We start from the raw sequence: 20015 nt of genomic DNA on the forward strand, positions 1-20015 counted from the left end.
CACAACTGAGAAGTTCTGCATTTGATACATGAATTGGGACATTATTAGAGCTGTATCTGGAAGTCCCACATTCTCATTATTTTAGTTCAGTAAAACCAGAGATGTAATTGCTTGTCCCCTATTTCCTTATTTTTGGGGAGACTCTCTGTTTCCTGTTGTACACACTGATCTCAGCTGGTGCTTTCAAATACCTGCTTTCAGTTGTCTTATTCAGCTGGATTATTTTTGGGGTGTTCTTTGGTGAAACAAGGTGGTTGCTCCATACAAATATTAAAGGTGTTAGAGTTTATTCTGGGAGATGTAGCCAGTGCCCATAATCTTACATGTGAACACTGTTTTAACAATGGCATAAATCCTTGGAAATATTTTCTTTGGGAATGGTTGCCATTCGTGTTGTAATTACTGTTTTGATAGCACTAAATTATCTTGAGTACCAATACTCTGAAACAGTTCTGTTATCCTTTCCAATTTTAAAGCTGTAAAGAACTATTCAGGACAAAAGGTATTTGTAATTGCAATACTACATGGGCAGGTAGACCTAAAGAACCCCATTCTTTTTATTAAACGAATTCTAATCAGAGTTAAGCCATTTTTTTTCTTGGCAAACTCTGAGTAGGAGATAATATTTTTCCTAAAGAACTTCTAAAAGATTATGAGGGATATTATGCAGATGGATTGCTGCACTTGGAAACTTTTCATGTTCCATATGGCTTATCTGCAGTGCACTGTTGCTGAAAGGAGGCCTTCAGTCAGCTACTGCTGCTGCTGATTTATAATTTAACCATTGCAAGTACATGAAGATCTGCATTTGGGAGCTGAGTTTGTAGCTCTATGTGTTGTTATTTGGGTGAGGGCTGAAGTAAAGCATTTATGTATCATGAAATATCTCTTTGAATGTTCTAACATAGAGCTGTGTTTTGCCCCATTTTACCATCAGTTTTGTTTGTTGGCAAATTTATAATTCCTGGAAGGACTATAAAATGTATTTAATTTATATGCTAGGGAGTAATTTTTGCTTCTCGAAGATGAATATCAGTCTATTTTGTCTTTTTTGTTTTAATAAAAAGATTGAAAAAGATCGAGTTAAACTGGCACTTTAGTACTCTTTAATGGAAAAATCTAGTTGATGGTTCTGTCTGTAAAACAGGTAAAATGCAAATCTGCTCAGTGATATAAAATTTAATGATCTACTGAGTTGGATAGAAAGTGAAACAAAGACAAATGCATCAAAAATTGGACTTTGAGAGCTTGACTAAGCTGTCACTGTGGAAACAGCATTATCAGCGCTAATGGATTACTAATCATTTTAAGTCTCAAGGAGTTCATTTAGGACCAAGCAATCCAGCTTGTTTGTAGGTCAGCAACTGCTTTAAAAAGTCCACAGTTCACAGATAGTGTTTCTCTAAAATCACAAATACAAGCATGCAGCTGCCTTTCTCATAGCTTCTAGTCCAGAGCTGGGTAATATTCTGGGGGTGAAGAGTGGATTTTATAGCCCAGAAAGTTCTAATTCTTTAGTAATTAATGCTTGTGGTTATCTACTTAAAATAATGTTTCACAGCAAAGATGCTTCAGGCTAGAATTGAAACTTCATGCCATATCAAGTCTAAAAACCTTTTGTATGTGTTATTTTATATAAATGAGAGTTTGAATCCTGAGTGCCATCTTTATCATATCTGGGAGGAATTTGACAGCTAGCTTTCATGTTTGGCAAGCCAGGGATACATGTTAAAATTTGCCAGATACTGGAAGTGGTCCAACATTTGAAACAAGACAGTGTCTTTTCTTAGAGTGGTTTATAGCAGGGACACTGATAAAATTTCAAATCATGAACATTTTTCATTTGTAAATGCTGAATACCTTTGCCTGAAATTGAACATAGAGCATGGCTAAAAGGGCTCTTCTTTTTCTTTGTATTTGTATGGATAATGCTAGGCAGGCTTTAGAAGTTTTTTATTTGTAAAACCCTGGAATAAGTAATTAATCCTAAACCTCCTTTTTTTTTTCTCCATAGCAGGCTATAATATTTGGCCAAGAAATACAATAGCTGTAGCAAGCTTTAAGTACTGCACTCAGAATTTTTCATGTCCGTGTATTTTTGCATAATGTCAATTATTTGCTTTTTAAATATCACTACTAATTGAGCACAAGTATGGAAAATATTATTTAAGTAAGCTGAAAGGAGAGTAAGTCAATAGTTCAGATTTTCTTTAGCATGCAGTATTATGGCTGGGGAGCCTGCCAGAAAGATTGGGAAGGTCTTGTTCTTTAAGAAGTTAAGCTCTCCAAGTTGCTTAGCTCATGGAAATGTCTGTCATAATCTAATTTGGCCTCCTGTGCGTTTCAGGGAAGTTTTGAAAGCTGGGCACCACTCCTTCCCTGAGCTGGTTTGGGATGGATGTGTTTGTGGCTATAATTAGAATGTGAAATTTGAACTGATAGCGTGGCAAAATGTAATTGAAAATGTGTCAAGGATACTGAAAGGAGCAGTATTAGGGCTAAATGTAAGTAGCCTTCCAACCCAAAGGACAGGAAAACAGCTCCATAAGGAAATTTGCAGATGCTTCAGTGGTTGAAGTTGAGAATATTAATAGAGCCTGAGGAAAATCTATCGAGTTTGTAAACATCACATAAAACAATACACTACATCTATCTGTGAAAAAAAGAGTTTCAGCCTACAGAAAAAATGTTGATGAGTTTAAATAGACAAAATGCCATTACTGAGTTGAATTATTTGGTTTTTCTCTGGCTGTTCTCATTTGATGTTTGTGGGGATTCACTCCTGTTTGGATTTTAGACAGTGGTAAATTCATGTACAGGGCGCTGTAGGGTCAAGGTCTGACTCTGCAGAGCTGTGTTGTTAATTTAGAGAAAAGAAACAGCAGTGATGATGCTTCTGTAGCCAAACTGACCCGCAGGAAGTTTAAAAACTAAAAATAGCTTTTGGTGACTAAGAATAGTCCTTGGGTACTTGAATATGTTTTATACATAATAGGGGAGACATAATGATATCTAAAGGATGAGACACCTTTCTATTGTTCAGGCTGATGAAAGTGGAATATATTGTGTTTGAAAAGAAGAGAAAAACAGCCAGATTTTAGGCTCAACTTCTTGGCAATAATATATATCAGGAAGCAAATAATAAAACAATTGTCCTGCTTTCAGCAGGATGTTTCTGTGCATGCAGAGCCTGTAGTGGTACAAGTGGTCCTTGCCTGCTGAGGGAAGGGAGCTGAGCTGCAGTAAAGGAATATGCCCTGCTTTGTCTCACTGATCTTTCATGTATTAAGAAAGAAAACTGGGTGGGAATCTGGTGCTGTGACTGCTTTATTTGTCCTTCTTTCTGTGACTATCACAGAAAAAAAAGGTGTGGCTCTTGATGTAGGATGTGACTGTCAGTGGTGGTGTGGCTGAGGTTTGCTGCTGCCAGCGGGGCTGGGCCAGTCCTTCTGCCTCCTCTGCCCACATGTTGGCCACCCACCTATTCCTGCTGCAGATGAGGATAAACCAGCAAAACCAAGTTAAATAAAGAATGGACAAGGAGAATTTTTTTTCATTTTAGTGAGACAGAAATACTCTCCACTATTGAATGGCACCTCCAGAGCATCAGGGAACTTTAATCATTTGTCCTTTTGATATCTGTGGTGGAGGTGCCTACCAGAGCAGCACTAATACTTAGCAGTACTGGTACAGGGCTTTTCCATTACTTCAGGCCTGAGGAATATTTACACTTTAAAAAGTTATGATATTTAAAACATATTTACTCTAAATTTGTGCTGCTGTGCAGCTTTTCCATGCTCTGATTGCAAGAGCAGAAGGAGAACTAGCCACAGGATTTAAGTGAAAGGGTTTGTCTTTTCCAAGGGAAATCACTTTTCATTTCAGTCTTAGTCAAATTTTGGACATGGTTTTCCCAGTGATTTGGGATGAAATACCAACAAAAATCCTCTCTGGCCAGCTCCAATAGTAAGTGCAAAAATAGAGCTGTTAACATGATACATGGTAGCTTTGACAGCAGCAACCATTTCCTTTTTGTGTAATATTACAAGAAACCAAGCACTGAGTGTTTTGAATGACCTGACACTTTTTTACACTTCATAACACTTTTTACACATGAGGTCATCCTAAATTCTTGCTTTAAGGCAGAAAAATATCATTTCCTGATGTGACAATGAACATAATCAAGTTCTTTACAGTTCTGCCAGGGCTGGTAAGGAGCCCAGATCACAATATCAGAAGTCTTGGCTTTTTAACCAAACTCACTGATGGGAGCACAAAACCCACTGATTGTGCTCTTTAATCATCTGCAGCATTTCCTTTTGGAGTGCGATGGAAAGCCAGGGTCTGGCTGGGAAGGGGCCAGCTGGGGCTGTCACTTGCCCTCTGGAAGCAGTGACCCATCCATGTTTGTGGGTTCAGAGTTCCTGCTCCCCAGAGCTGCCCCTGAGCAGTGTCTGGAGCCCCTGGGAGCCGGGCTGGAACAGGCCTGGAGGAGGTGCTGCCTTCATCTCCTGCTCTGGGGGCTCAGCAGCCTTCGGGCTCCTGCCTTCCATGTGTCTCTGTTGGATTTGTGGAAGATGAGATGGTTGAATATCAGCTCTGCTTCCTCAAGAATCAAACAGTAAATGACTTTATTGTGCTTTTATACTCTTTGCTATTTGTATTATCAGTTTCAGTAAAATTTATATTGAATCGTAGAGAGAAGCCAGTTATTCCTTTCTGTTGTTGTTTTGCAAGAAGCCCTTCTTCTGTTCCTTAGATGCTTCTTGCCAAGGCATGGTTCTTTTCTTAAATTAGCAAAATGCTAATTTTAATTGCAAAGTGCAATTAAAAACTACTTTGCATATGTGTGGGGAAGTTCAGGAAAATATTGGGGCTCATGCACCATGTGCTTGACTGCAATATTTAAACCCATCATAGCTGGTCCAGCCATTCTCATACAATGTTTTCTAAGCTCTGCCATTCGAATCAAAATAAATCAGTACTAGACTAAGAGTGGCATAGAAGCAGTTCACAGCTCCTGGGTCATTCTGCAATATCAAGATGACCAAAACTGTCTGGAACACTTGTGTAGTGACTTTGTGTGTTGCAAAAATGTATTTATGTGTTTCCTTCATTCTTTTAAAAAAGAGATTTCACACCTGCATTGGTTTGTTGTAAATACTTAGCATTATTTTCTGAGTGAAACCAATATTTTTCTCTCATCAGTTAGTGCAGCCTGAGATCAAAGCTGCACAATCTTAGTTACTGGGGCACAATGCAGTGTGTTGGCAAACACGTTGGAACAATTTCCAGTAATTTTGGCTAAGTCTTAGAGGAAGTGGAAAGTAACACAAATTTACTGAAAGGGCTACACATTCCCTTACATGATCTGGAAAACAAGACTTCACACCAGAAGGTAATTGCAATGAGCATCCAATAACAAAACCTGAAATTAATGTTCTTTTCCCCTCTTGCTGTGGTAAGAAAAAATTATGCCTTATTTCTATTAGTCTCCACTGCAAATACTATGATTTTGTTCTAAACAAGCTTTTGTATCAGAGCAGAGAAATAAAACTCTCTTCATGTTACACAATTTGGTCTCACCAAATTTTTCCTCTGAACAGCCTCAAAGTTAATAACATTTTGATCTCTGTGTTAACATCTTGGAAATTGCTCAGGGAGCCGAGTTATTTACATTATTTGGAGAAACAACAAATTTTAGCCCTGGAGAATCTCGAGGGCGGAGTCAGCCCTTGTTTGTGGATTTGGCTTTGCCGGGTCCCCGCGGAGCGGCTCCCAGAGCCCAGGGCCGGTCCCCGCCGTTCCCTGTGCCGGGCTCTGTGGGGCCGTGCCGGGCTCTGTGGGGCCGTGCCGGGCTCTATGGGGCCGTTCCCTGCAGCCGGGCCGTGCCGGGCTCTATGGGGCCGTTCCCTGCAGCCGGGCCGTGCCGGGCTCTGTGGGGCTGTGCCGTTCCCTGCAGCCGGGCCGTGCCGGGCTCTATGGGGCCGTTCCCTGCAGCCGGGCCGTGCCGGGCTCTGTGGGGCTGTGCCGTTCCCTGCAGCCGGGCCGTGCCGGGCTCTGTGGGGCCGTGCCGTTCCCTGCAGCCGGGCCGTGCCGGGCTCTGTGGGGCTGTGCCGTTCCCTGCAGCCGGGCCGTGCCGGGCTCTGGCGGGGCTGGCTCCCCTCGGCCGCGCCTGCCCGTGCCAACAGCTCGCGGCATTCCGTGCGCAGCCCTGGCCACCGAGCAGGAATGTTTTACTATTGTGTTACTGGGACTGATAAAAGTTCGCAGGCTTTTTATGGTCAGGTCCTCCAAGTGGCACTTGGTGTTTTGGTGATAAGGAGGCAGAGCTCTGGCTGTTGGACCCAGCCTTATTATCTGTGACAGGGAACTGTGGCTTAAATCCCTCCACAATGACAGGAACCCCATCTGGAGTGACGGTTTCCAGAGCCTGAAACGGGAGATACTGAGGCATTTTCCTTCCTCAGGAGTCAAAGCAGAGTTAACCCCATTGTTAGCAAAAATGACACACAGTCACCGAGAGGAAGGAGGCATTTTTACATTTAAATCTCTTCCTTTTTGTTTAAATCGGAGGAGGATAATTTACCGTTGGGGGGGAACGAGCTGGCAGCATTACATTTAAAAGCTTTCACTGGATTGCTTTAGACAATCGAAAGGAGCTCTGCTGAAGCTCCTTGCTGCAAGACTTCAGTTGCCTCAGCGTGTTTGTCACAGAGCTGCACTCTGTGCATGTCTTGCAGCCCTTTCTTTGCAGAGCCTCCGTGCAGCTCCGTCATCGTGTGCCGGGCACCGCGCGCTGACGCCCAACGCGCCTAAAGACATTTGGGTTCTATTTGCAGAGCGCTGTGGGCTGCAGGGGTTAAGTGTAATCCAGATTACCCAGCGTTAACATTTTCCCTGCTGATATCAAAGTGTAGCAGACTGGCAGGCTGACTTGTTAGGAAGGGCTGCGAGAGGGATAACAGGCTCCGACCTTGAGAGGCCGAGCAGCCGGCCCTTGTATGGCCAAGTCCATTTGCGTGTCCGGCTATTGGTTGGAGGAGCGGCATCGGAGCTGTGACAGGTGCTGGAGGAGCCTACACCTGTTTTCCCCATATGCTGATTTAGTGATTACATTTTTGTGGGAGTTCCAGATACTGTGTGGGATACGTGGAGCAAGCCAGGAAACTTGAGAAGGAATTGCAGCTTATGGTGAACTGTGATATTAAAGAATTTCAGGCAGCGAGTTGGATTTTCAATTCCTGCTTTCAAAGTGCGGTAGAAATAAGCAGGATTTTGCATATATATGAATAGTGAGGAAGTAGTATGTATTTTTTATTGTACTAAAAAATCAGTTGATGGTAAAAAAATGCTGGTGAATACTATGAGCTAAAATGTTTTGTAAATCAGAATTTCGGTGCGTAATGGAAGTTGCTTCTATAGGAAAACACGGGGGTTTTTTACGGCACTGGAAACGGCAGCTTGCCGATTTCTGATCTTTAGGGTTTTTAATGTAAAATTCATGGAATATAGAAAATTTCTGACAGAAAGAAAGTATGCAACTCTCTTGTCCCTGTACAGTCCTACTGCTGCTTTATGTACGAATAACATATATCTGTTTAAAATTTTTATTGCTTTACATTTGAAACCTTAAAAAAAAAATTAAAGATTTTTTTTACAGGTAGTGCTTTAAATACTGTTTTGTTACAAATTAGAGCTTGCAGAGAAAAATTTCTGATTGTGTAATAGGGTATAAAAGAAAAACAAGAAATACAAATATATCTTGTAATTTGGTCACGAGACCTGTAGTTTCACATCCTTTCTTTAATGGCTGGATTGTAGACAAGCTTGTTTTTTTTTTTTTTCCAGGGGATGTTGATGTGAGTTCTCCATCAGAAAACAGGAAGTAGCTCCATAAAGTTAGTCTGAAGGACTCTGAAAAAGCTTATATTTAGCAAACTAAGTCATTTTAGAGAGGCATTATGTAATTTCTTTTTTGCGGTTCTTGTTATCATGCAGGATGACAGGAAGATCCTGTCTTTGTCAAGTTTCGAGACCGAATGTTACAGATATTAATGTTCTGCAGTTAGTTAACTGGATCAGAATTTTAGCCACTGTGTTTGTCACAATATAACTGTATGCTCTTTAAAATGTGAATATTAAATTGGGATGCTAAAATCAATTCATTAAAGATCCAGTAAACCGGCTTTTAATTACCAGTGAATACGTGAACTCCTTTGCCACAAGCATGAATGTTCCTTGTCAGGCGACTTCTCTCCATCGGCCAGTGTCCAAAAATGATTTTGCTTGCAGTGCTGGGAGATGAAGTGGTTGTAGGGGGAAGTTACCTGCGAGATGGAGCCTGGGTGAACCTTTTCTTTTTGTGTACTTTGCCACTATCTTGAAAGACTGATTCTGTCTGTTGCACAGTGAGTTTTGTCTGTGAAATTTTAATGTAGTTTCAGGGGCTCTGAATGATTCAGTAGTGTACAAAACTTCTTGGCAAGTTAGTATGATTTGTATGTGAATTTTCCAATTGTATTTCAGACCTTAAGAAAGAAAGGCCTTAATGGTTGTGAGAGCCCTGATGCTGACGATTACTTTGAGCACAGTCCACTATCGGAGGACAGATTCAGCAAACTAAATGAAGATAGTGATTTTATTTTCAAGCGAGGCCCTGTAAGTACTTTTATTTTATCTCTACTTTTTATTTGTTGATCCTTTTTATTAACTTCATTATTTAGGCTCTGAACAAGAAGGAACACAGAGGGTGCGACAGCCCGGACCCTGACACTTCATATGTGCTCACGCCACATACAGAAGAAAAATATAAAAAAATTAATGAAGAGTTTGATAATATGATGCGGAATCATAAAATCGCAGTGAGTACTAAAGTATGGTTTGTGCTTCTCTTACATGCATGAGAATTTTCATGGTGTTTGCTTACCACTGAAAACCACTTCAAAGACAAGAGGATTTAATGGCTTGAGAAGGGAAAAGGACTTCTGAGGAAAAATGAGGTTGTGATACCTGATCTTGTTAAAATACATTTTATTGTAAAGAATAAGAAGAATAATGTCTAGCTTGGATTTTGCACTCCCAGTTTTTCATACCTTTGGAACAAAAGACAACATTTCAAAATTTCAGGAGCCTACTGCATTACCTAATCCTACCTAAAATATATTTACCAAGATAGGTTTTTGTTGTGGGGTGTAGGATCATTTATTTACATCTTGTAGGTCTTCATCTGTCTGGTGATCAAGATTTTACAGTATGTGACAAGCAGGCACATAGAATTGGATTAATTTTGTCATCTAACTAGTAGAATTTATTTTGCTCAAGTCTGGATGTAGAAAGTTATTTAGATATTTAAAATCAAGGCTGCTGCAGAATGAGAGCCTCCAAAGATTGCTCCTCTGAAATTCCAATGGATATTTCCTTGAACACTGAAGGATATTTTAAAATTTTCTGCCAGGTGCCAACCCAGTGTGCAGCCATAAGTCACTTGGCTCCAGAACTTCAGTTTGGGGATAAAAGGAGTGGAAATGTTGCATGTTTTTTGTGGAGGTGTTCACAGTGACATTTAATTTCCACCTACAAAAATCAGTTAGTGTTGAGTATTACTAAGTATTTTCTAAGCAAAATAATACAGGGCTCTGGCACAGCCTTTGAATATTTTAAGAATGCAAATCTTGTAGCAGTTAAAGGAGATGAACTGGGTGGGTTAATCTGCACAGACCCTGGGGCACTTGAGTAGTGTCTCCAAATGACTGCTGATATTGGAAATCATTTCATCGTTCAGGCCTAAGAGATCTCTGGGGACTGAACAGCAAACTGACAGTCATGACACCCAGCATCACTTCTGTTACGTGATGAATAAATATAAAGCCAATATATTTTGGGTTTTCTTTGTTTTGAAGATTCTCATATCTGACATTTCCGTGTTGAGACATCTTTGGGCCTCGTGTCTCAGTATGTTACAGCTAAATGGGTTTTTGGGGAGAAGCCCAAATGTCTGTGTGAATATCAGTGTAAATAGAAAGGGCAACATTATCTTTTAGCTCTACAGCTCTGTATTTGTAACTCAAATCTGACCAATTATGTGTTTGTTTCCAGTACTTGTGGGGCTGTATAAGAACACAGTTTCTCTTGTTCTCGAGCACTCATTGCTGTCAAGGGATAGGAATGAGGCAAAGCGTGAAGAATTCGGTCGTAACCAAATGAACACCATAGATGGGCAGACAGCCTTCATTGTAAGGTGTGGGGGGAGGCTGTCACTTATTGGTTCTGTATTGAGAAACCTACAGAAAAAATGTTCCAGCTGTTCCCTCCTAGCAGTGTGTTCAGCATACTTCAGGTATTTCCAGTTTAGTTTGAGCTGCTTGACAGTGTGCTGTGTAAAAACACCCTGGGTTTGGTAGATACTGAGTAGTTTCCAGTAGTTTCCCCTGAAAACAAGCACCAGCAGGGCTTGTCATTGGTTAGATACTGTGAATGATTTGCTAGCTTTGTGTTGTTCTGCTTCATTAATTTTTCCTTCCATCTGTGCCAAAAATTGATGATTATTCTTAGAATGCTTCAGTAGGGACATTGTTGTTGGCTCTCACTAGTAAGAGGTTTTGTTTCTTGTAGAGAATATATTCTGCTCTCTGAATTAGTATAGTTATTGTTATATTTCTTGTATTATCTAACTTTTCATGCAGAAGTATCAATCTAAGTGATTTTTAAGCTACAGATGATGAAATTGCATTTTTTAAAGTGTACTTGCTAGGTCATGTGTGTTGGTCATTTGCCTTTGACCCCTTAATCACAGCCATCACCTCTCTCTATTCTGTCAATAAATACTACTAGGGTTTTGTCCTTAAATTATACCTGTCATGGTTTTGTTTCCAGTAATTATGAGAGTTGTGAAAAAAAACATAGTCCCTTTTGTTTCAGAAACCCATCACTGTCAAAGGATAGGAATGAGACAAAGGCCAAAGAAGTTAGTCATGACCAAATGAGTACCATAGATGGGCAGGCAGCTCAGCTTTTGATTCAATAGCTGTTGAATAACAAACATATATACTGCAGAAAAACAGTTGCCTTTTAAATAATGCTGTAAAAACTAGAATTAAAAAAATTAGATTTGCAAAAAAGATGGAATGGTTATTAAAGCAGGGGTTTGGGGAGCCTGAAATGTTTAAATTCAAATTATTGAACTTTGTGATTTTCTAAAGATCTGTTTATTTTTTTAATCTGTTGAAAAAAAAAAGTGTGAGAGATTAGTAGCAATATATTGGCAAAGTTATTACTAGAAAATGTTATTACTAACTTGTTCTTTTTTGTGTGATAATTGTTTGTAATGTGCATGTTTATGCTTACATTTTGAAGGTACAACAGTTCATTGATTTGTAGACATGTTTAGCTTGTCATTGCTTTGTAATAATCCAAATTAACTGTTAGATTTATTGTATTTATAAGCTTGTGAATTCATGTGAATACTTTTAGTTTTCTCTGTTTGAACTTTACATATTTGAGAAGTTGGAGTAATTCTTTGGCACTGTAAATTATGTGATGTATAAGAATTTAACACCATACTTTACAACAAATGGATGTTTTAAAACTGTACGCTTAATAGAGTTTAAAAACTAACAGAATTAACTTTAATAAAAACCAACAAACTGCCATGACAGAATTTTTCTGATGTGCTGTTTGTGCAAACACAGTTCATGCTAACGGCGCTGTCTCCTTGTTCCTCGTCCTCTCTCCCGCAGCCCGGCCTGCCCGCCCAGAACTTCTCCATGTCGGTGACGGTTCCGGTGTCCAATCCCAACACTTTAACCTACAGCAACCCCGGGAGCTCCCTGGTGTCCCCATCCCTGGCTGCCAGCTCCTCTCTGACGGACACCACCATGCTGTCCCCACCCCAGAGCACCCTGCACCGCAACGTGTCCCCCGGGGCGCCGCAGAGACCGCCCAGCGCCGGCAACGCAGGTGAGGCTGCTGCTGCTGCTGCTGCTGCTGCTGCTGCTGCTGCTGCCCCTCCTTCCACACCTGCCCATCCCTGCCAGGAGCCCTCCTGAGTAACAGGCTCCCAGTGCTGCCAGTGCATTTGCACAGCTCAAGTTTTGATGTACAGAATTCCACGGTACTGTAATGGGGCAAGTCAGTTTAATGCTCTGGCTTGTTTTGATTAGGTGGAATGCTGGGGACAACTGATCTCTCAGTGCCAAATGGAGCTGGTACCAGTCCAGTGGGTAAGTGCCGTACCGTGTCTTTGTTATAAAAAATAGTCTCGTGGTTTCAGTTTCTCAGTTTTTCAAAAGCAATTTTTTATTTTTGACTCTTTGGAAAAAGTGGCTGTGGGAGAGCAAAGGTCGTAATTTTTTTAGCTGCACTGTTATTGTCAAGTTTTATAAATTATTATCAAGCATTTAACTTTTTACTGCTGTGCCCTTTCCACTTCAGTAATATTTGCCTTTTTTATTTTAGTTGTTTTCAGTAGTAGTGTGCTGCTGCTTTTGTGTTTCTCTACAGGTGTAATTGCAGCATTCTAGAAACATCTTATGTTTGCCAAATCTGAACTATTGCACTAAAGGCAGCTCAGCTCAGTTCTCAACTCCAGTATTTGCAGGACCTGGATGTTTGATGCTGGTTGTGGTGCCAATCAGAATGAAGCAAATACAGACTGTGTTGTTTGTATTGCCATGTGTATCTTGCTAATCATTTTCTAGCAATTACCCGAAGAAAGCAATAAATCTTGGAAACTGATAGCTAGGATCTGTCTTAGTTTTGGATGATGATCAGAATTTCTTTTGAAAACAAATTAGAGATCTCGCCAAAAATCAAATCCACAATATTTTTTGGCCTTCAGTAAAAATATATGATAGCACTTTTTCATTTCAATAATATTTTGTCTCCCCTAAACAAAATTTAGCACTCTGATAGAGGGGCAGGCAGCCACTGAAATGTGTCGTGCCACAGACAGACAAAATAAATGACAGCTCACCCACTTTGGTCACATTCCTGCTGTGCCTCTGGAAGCTGTGCTGGCTGAAGGTCAGTTTTGCAAACACACCCAACTCCCCTTGGGAAGTGTTCATAGCATGGAATTAGAGAAGCAACTGTTGACCTTTCAGTGTTTGCCCACTGGCTACTTAGTGTGGCAGCTGGGAAAAAGTTCTTTGAACATAAGTCAGGCAATTGAATTGATGAATAAAAAATGCTGCAACTCTCCAAGGCTGAAAGCACAGGATTGACTTTCCACTCTTTATCCACTCCTTGGCTATGTGCAGCAAAGATATGAAATATTAAAGAGTGGTTTCCATCAGGTAAGCAAGATTTTAAATGGAGGAAGCTTCCTCAGTTGAAAAAAGATTACTATTTTTAGAAACTGTAGAGGTCAGATGTTGATTTCTGTAGAATTTTTCAAGTCAGGCTAAATAAGTTTATTATCAGGCTGTTTCAGGCCTCTTTTCCCAAATCAGGCTTTATTAAGAGAACCTTCAGATTTCAGACTCCTTCCTTCAATAAGCAAGTAAAACAGTGGTTATAGGGTATCAAACTCTAGAAATGCCCAGTTATAGCAGCTTGGGGGACATATTTAATGCAGTAAAATGTTTTCCCCCTTGCATTTATTAATAGTTTATGTAAAAAGTCAAAATGCATCACTTATCTCTTACATTGCAGAATATCACACCCAAGATGTTATACATATACCCACTCACTTCTAGAAAGGTTTGTCATGCAAGTGAGAGTTGTGACTGTACAAGAACAGGGGAGCATCTTTAGTGAAACTCAAATACCTGCTTAACACCAGAATGCTAAATTAGAGGGGTACCCAAAGTTGTCAGAGCTCCACTTGCTGTAAGTTCTGGCATAAAAACTTTGTAACTATTGACAGGTGCACAGGAACCTTCTCAGTTACAGCCACAATCAAGAAATCATACGTAACCAGATTGACTAAATCTGCTGTCAACTTGAGCTTGACAGCTGCTGTTGAAATGTATCTCATGTTAATTATGTCTGCAGACAATAATGGTTTTAGTTTCTTACTGCACTTATTGTAGAATTCACTTTTAAAAAATGTATTTTCTGCTTTTAGCTTCCAGGTTGTTTTTTTTTTAAACTTCTCAGGAATGGAGAATTCTCCTGTGGGTTTAGTGAAAGGTCACGTGCCAAATTCGCAGCTCACAATTTATAGGAGTGATGTCAGAGGTAAAGATGGAGTACTGGCATATCCATGTTCCCATATATTCTCTTACAAATAAAGGAAAACTCCATCTTCTTCAATATTATGAAGTTCTTGGGAATCTGAGGTTTTGTTCTCATTTTCTTGAAAGACACTTACATGCCTTTATCTCTTAGTAACAAGCAAGTAAAGGTTATCTTGCTTATTTGGGACCCAGTTCAAACAAAGATGTTGCATAAAATGGCTCATATTGAGTTCACACAAGTCCTTTTCTCAAGTCCTGTGTAACTTGATTGGAATGGAAATGATTTGCTTTAGCAGTCAATCTGCCAACTTAACAGTTTTTCTGTGGAAAATAACTTTGAGTAAAAATATCTGCATGTTGTAGCAAAGATTGGTAGGTGGTTTTTTATATCCAGAACAGAAAATTTTGTGATCACTTTATAATACTGAGAGCTTACTTCACATGCAGCTGTCATAACTCTGAAAAAGCATTTTCATTTTGTAATATTTTTAAAATTCTACCCACCACATAAAAAACATTTGCTGAAAATTTTTACTTGGCAAATGTACCAGTTTTGAGAGGGAAAAAATGTCCAGCGTTATAATGGAGTTTGCTCTAGAGCTAATTTATTTTTTTTTTGTTAGTTAGATTAAATGTTTCTGAGCTAGATCATTGATGACCTTGTTGCTCCTGGTCAATGTTCAATGGACATCAAACGTGCTCCAGGAGTCTCAGATCACCAGGATGGGGAGAACACTTCAGGCAAAGTAGAATCTCACATGCCCAGATACAGGGGAGAGTTTCTTTGGCTTAGAGATGGATGGATGGATGGATGGATGGATGGATGGATGGATGGATGGATGGATGGATGGATGGATGGATGGATGGATGGATGGATGGATGGATGACATTCCAGTTTGCCATGAGTGCTGCTTTGCTGTGTTCCACTGGATTGGTATCACCCCATGAAGCATCCCCAGGTTCCCAGTGGAATGCACTTGCAGTGACCTTGTGCCATCCTGAGAACCAGAAAAGCTCAGAAGTAGCACCACAGTTACTCAGTCTCTGCTTTTTCTTCCACACCTTTCACGTGTGCTATTGAGCCAGAACCATGCCAAGGACCTGAGCTGGTTTTCAGTGCCAAGGCTGCATGAAAACCATAAACCTTGAGACCTAAGTTCTTCCCAGTCCCAGGGGATTCTTAAGGAATTTTTGGAAGTGGAGGCTGTTTATGAGTTCACAAAGGCACAGTATTTTCTGTCTGTACATTTCTGTGTCGGTGAAACAGCCCTTCTGATCAATAATGCAGATTAAGGACACAGTTAATCTTTTGGAAAAGCAGAAAAAAAGAAGAAGAAATTATCTTTCCTCTTACATTTTTACCAGGAGAATGGATAAAAAGATCTGGTCTGCTTGAGTACTGAATTTCTCCTCTTTGTTCCAGAGCTATATGTTCTCTAATGTCCCCACTAATCTTTATGTTCTGAGAATGTGAAGTAACCTCAGGAATACTGATTTTCTTTGGAGCAGAACTGAAGGGTGTATCTGCTGGAAAAGCTGTGAGCTGTTGGATCTCTACTAAGAGTCATTGTAGATCATGTGTGGTCTTTTATCCTGGCCTGAGGAGGGGTTTTGCAGAGGTGCCACTGACAGCTTGCACACACCTGTAAACTGCTTGGAGTTGCCAGAAAGGGATCAAGACAGAACTGGGAATAGCCACACCTGTAAATGGTTCCCTTTGTCTTGAGGGCTTGGCTGATGGGGGAGGATAAAAGAATCTCTGAGCTTGGTTTTGCACAAGTCTGAATCTGCAGCGATCTGGAGTGCACAGAGGCTTCAGTAACAGAAAGGTTCTCTGTGCACACCTTTCTAGTCCAGTGTGGTTTGTGGAATGAGAGACACTCCAGCAGGGGTGTCCAGCTGGCTCCTGAGAAACACCTTGTGCAGTTCCAGGCAAATATTCTGCACTGATGCTGTCAGCATCTTCCTTAAGAAAGCAGCTTTTTTCTGCCTCTGCCCCACTCTGACATTTCCACAATGTCCCTTTGCCAGCCTGTTAACCTGCATCAGCTCCAGGCCTTGGCCCTGTGGGAGAGCACCACAGAGGAAAGCAGCTGCAAATAAACCCTGAGAGCCTGTTCCTGCTTCAGGCTGTGCTTCCTGTGCTGTTTCAGCTCTGGGCTTCCTCCAGTGTGGCAGGTAGGAGCAGTCCCAGGCAGTGTTTCCCTGGTGAGAGCTCCTCACTTCCCAGCTGTGTGGAAGGGATCTGACTTGAGAGTGTTGGTTCAGCTGCTGCCAGATGCAGCACACAGAGGTTCCTGCTCTCAGCCCTGTCAGCCATGGTGGCTTTGCCTTGCTCTGTCTGGCAGGACAGGTCAGTGCAGCAGGGAGGGGGCTCAGGCATCCCCGAGGAGCATCCAGCCTGTGGACTGCTGCAGCTGCCAGGCTCTCCTGGAGGAAAGGGACTTGTGGGAGTGGGCTGCAGAGCAGCTGTTCCACAGGGTGTGAGCTGAACCTTCTTTGCTAACAAAGGCTCATCCATCCATCCATCCATCCATCCATCCATCCATCCATCCATCCATCCATCCATCCATCCATCCATCCATCCATCTCTCTGTGATTAAATCAGCTCACAAGAAATGAGTGGCTGAAATCAGCATTAAAAATGTGCTGGCAAGAAGAAAGAAAGAATTTGATATTTTTTTTACTGTAGCTCTTTCTCCTTGGAAACCACCCATCTGCATGACATGAGGTCAGTTCAGCCCCTGAACTACCCTTGGTTTCAGTTGAAATTTCATATCTTGCTGTATGTATTTGTTATGTTACCAAAATTTCTGATTTACTGAGAGGTACGTGACAATTCTGGTTAGAATTTGCTATACAGAGAACAAATTATTAATCTCCCAGCTGGGTTAAAGTAAGTCTCAACATTTACATAATGTCCCCTTGCTCAGGATACAGTCACATCCCAGGTTGTTGTAAATATGTCATTCCTCTCCTCCTTGCTTTGCCACTTTTTACATTGGCTTTGTATAGACACACAGAAATCAGCAAGTTTAGGAAGTAAACTGATGTAATTAACTGTAATCTGTCTAATTGACAGAAGACCTAAAGGACATCCAGTTGCTGTTGGTGATGTTTCACTCAGCTACAAGACCAATATGCCTTTATTTAGGTTTGCTATGGCATTTTGAACAATAACCACCCCTTTAAATTCTAAATATCCTTGAAAATTCTTTCTCCTTTTATGTAGCTGTAGGCAAAAGAAAATTTCCAACAACCTGGGAAATGAGCTCTTTTTAAAGTTCTGTAACATGACTAAGCATTCCCTTGACATTTAGTCATGTGTATTTCTTTTTTGCTGCCTTCTAATATCCAAAGTACAGCCTTAGAAACATAAATCTTACATGTTAGACTTATTTCAAGACCTTATATTACTATCAAAGTTATTGATTTGTAAAGATCAGTAGGAATACATTTATTTCAGATTCCTTGAGAATTAAATTCTTTCCAAAGCTAATATAGAACTGGAGCTTTTTGAAACAATGGTAGAATCAGCAGTGAGTGTTGTACAGAGCTGAAAATGGTAGGAATGGCATATGCTGTTTTTAATTTGCACTTGAATCTGTCAAACTAACCCCAAAGTAAACAAATTGAGCAACTAATGCACACAGAAATGCTGTTGTTGGTTTTACTTGCAATATGTTCCCCTGCCCAAGGTTCTTCATGTCAATGTTTTCCTCCAGTAGATCTTATCTGGCCCCCTGATGCCTTGTGAATCAATGGCTTGTTGCAAACACGATTTTCAATTTGCTTCTAATTGTGTGACGTCTGTTGGCTTTTATGATGTCACTGGAGGCATAAATATTTATTTACTAACAATCCTTACTTTTGTTTAATCTTACATGGCTTAACTGCTTGTCCACAATTACTCCAAAACTGTGTATAACTGTGTTCAGTCTTTCTCCAAAATGAACAACAGCAAAAAAACCAAAAAAACAAAAAAAAAACCAACAAAAAGAAACAAAAAAAAACCCACACAAAACCAAACAGAACCCAAAAACCCTAAAAAAAAAAAACCACAACCAAAAAGACACCCCAAAAACAACCAAATAAAACCACCAAAAAAGAAAGATTAATGGCATCAATGCCTGTAATTTATTCCTTGAGTAGTAATAAGTACATGGAGTACTTTCCAGCCACGTGTGTTCATTGTTTCAGCTGATGTGATTTATACAGTGAAATATGAGTCTGGCTCATGTAATTGAATGCTGTGTCTTGGGCTGCAGGACAGTAAATGAGATTAAGCTGTATTATGTCTCTGAAGGCAGAATATCCAGTTGGTATCATGGGTGGGTTGTAACATTTCACTTCAGAAAAGAAGTTGCTTCAAAAGTAAACACTTTCTGACTAAACAAGAAGTAAGCTAATGTACTTTGGCAGGTTTTGTTATCATCAAATCTAATTAAATTATGATTCATATAATTGAGAGCTTATATTTGCATTGGTGTCTGTTTTCCAAAGGACTGTTTTGAACATGCTTTCACGTCTGTTTTAAGGAATTAGAGTTAAATAAAACTCTTCCTTTGGAATTAAAAACAGTTGTATTTTTACACATATGTGGGATTTTATATTCTGTTTCGATTTCCAGTTTGAAAACATTTTAAAACATAAAGTATTGTCTTTGGGGAAGATCTATAGCAGGTCAGGTAGAAACAATTTCTGTATTATATGAAATAGTAAGTAGAATTTATGGGGTTATTAAGGCCTTGGTTTGGCAAAGGGCTGTGTAGTTGCATCATCCTGTACTCATTATCTTTTTCTGGCTCCTGACCTTGCTCTAAGAAATACCACACATTTAGTTATCCTTTCACTCTTAACTGGTAATTTGATTTTCTTATTAGATTATTAAAAGGAAAAAGGCTTGAAGTTTCATACTAAAAAGGAATATTCTGCACTCTTATTGCAGCCCCAGCATATGATCCTTCAGGTGATCAATACAGACACTCCAGTGTTTGCTCAGTGTTCAGTGCCAGCTCTTTATCACAAAGGGCTGCTATTGGATTCATACCCATGGTATTGCACACTTAGGAGATTTTTTATTCCTGTTTCTCTCATTTTAATTTATTCTAAACACTCCTTTTGAGAAGTGCTCAGCCTTTTGTCAGAAGCAATGTTTTGACTGCCCTGCTGCCGCCTGATACTGCGCAGAGCAGGCAGTGGCAGAGTTTGTTGTTTTTGACAGCAGCACTAAAAGCATGAAATGTTTCTGAAGGATTGGCAGAGCCCTGGAATAAGGGCTCAGGAAATGACTGGATTGGGTGTGGAAGAGAGACACTGTCCAGATTTAACACACGGGCTACCGAAATACTTGAACCAGGACAGGAAATGGTATCATAGGATGGCCCAAAGTGTACAGAACCCCACTGTTTGTACAGAGTGGGATTGTTGGGCAGCTTAAACTGCTCACAGCCCTGCCTTGGAAAGGTGACACTGACAGCCCCAGTGAGTAATAAAATGCTATTTATTGTTGCATTAAAGCCCAGACTTTACTTCTGTTGTAACAGTAAGTTCTTTAAATGCTCTGGCATTTTTGCTGAAAACGGGAGGTGCCATAACAAAGTTTCAGCTATAATTTGGTGAAAATTATGCCATTTTCTGACATTTTTCCTCCCTAGAGTGTTTGCAAATCCATTTAATTTTTACTCTGTCCATTGTGGAGGATGTCTCTCAATCTCTGCAGGCTGGCTGTAGCTCATGCTGCTCTCATTTATAATGGATAGGAATTGATGCATAACTGTGTTAACAAAATCAAGATTCTACGAAAACCATCTCTGTTTCAGGAACCTTAAGGGT

At 40.3% G+C, this 20015-nt stretch overlaps 1 protein-coding gene across 5 annotated transcripts in view; it reads left to right on the forward strand.

Moving 5' to 3' along the window:
* MEF2A (myocyte enhancer factor 2A) overlaps window positions 1–20015 on the forward strand; it is a 78280-nt gene that overhangs the window by 46651 nt on the left and 11614 nt on the right. For 2 of the 5 annotated variants that reach the window (XM_058033809.1, XM_058033807.1), the window contains exons 4-6: window positions 8727–8864; window positions 11739–11958; window positions 12162–12221. In XM_058033809.1, the coding sequence (XP_057889792.1) occupies window positions 8727–8864; window positions 11739–11958; window positions 12162–12221 (418 nt within the window). Of the gene's footprint in view, window positions 1–8529; window positions 8662–8726; window positions 8865–11738; window positions 11959–12161; window positions 12222–20015 lie in introns of all 5 variants that reach the window. The other 3 variants (XM_058033811.1, XM_058033808.1, XM_058033812.1) reach the window with 2 other exon arrangements.

The sequence above is a fragment of the Melospiza georgiana genome, chromosome 13 (assembly GCF_028018845.1).
Source record: "Melospiza georgiana isolate bMelGeo1 chromosome 13, bMelGeo1.pri, whole genome shotgun sequence".
NCBI classification, from domain to species: Eukaryota; Metazoa; Chordata; class Aves; order Passeriformes; family Passerellidae; genus Melospiza; species Melospiza georgiana.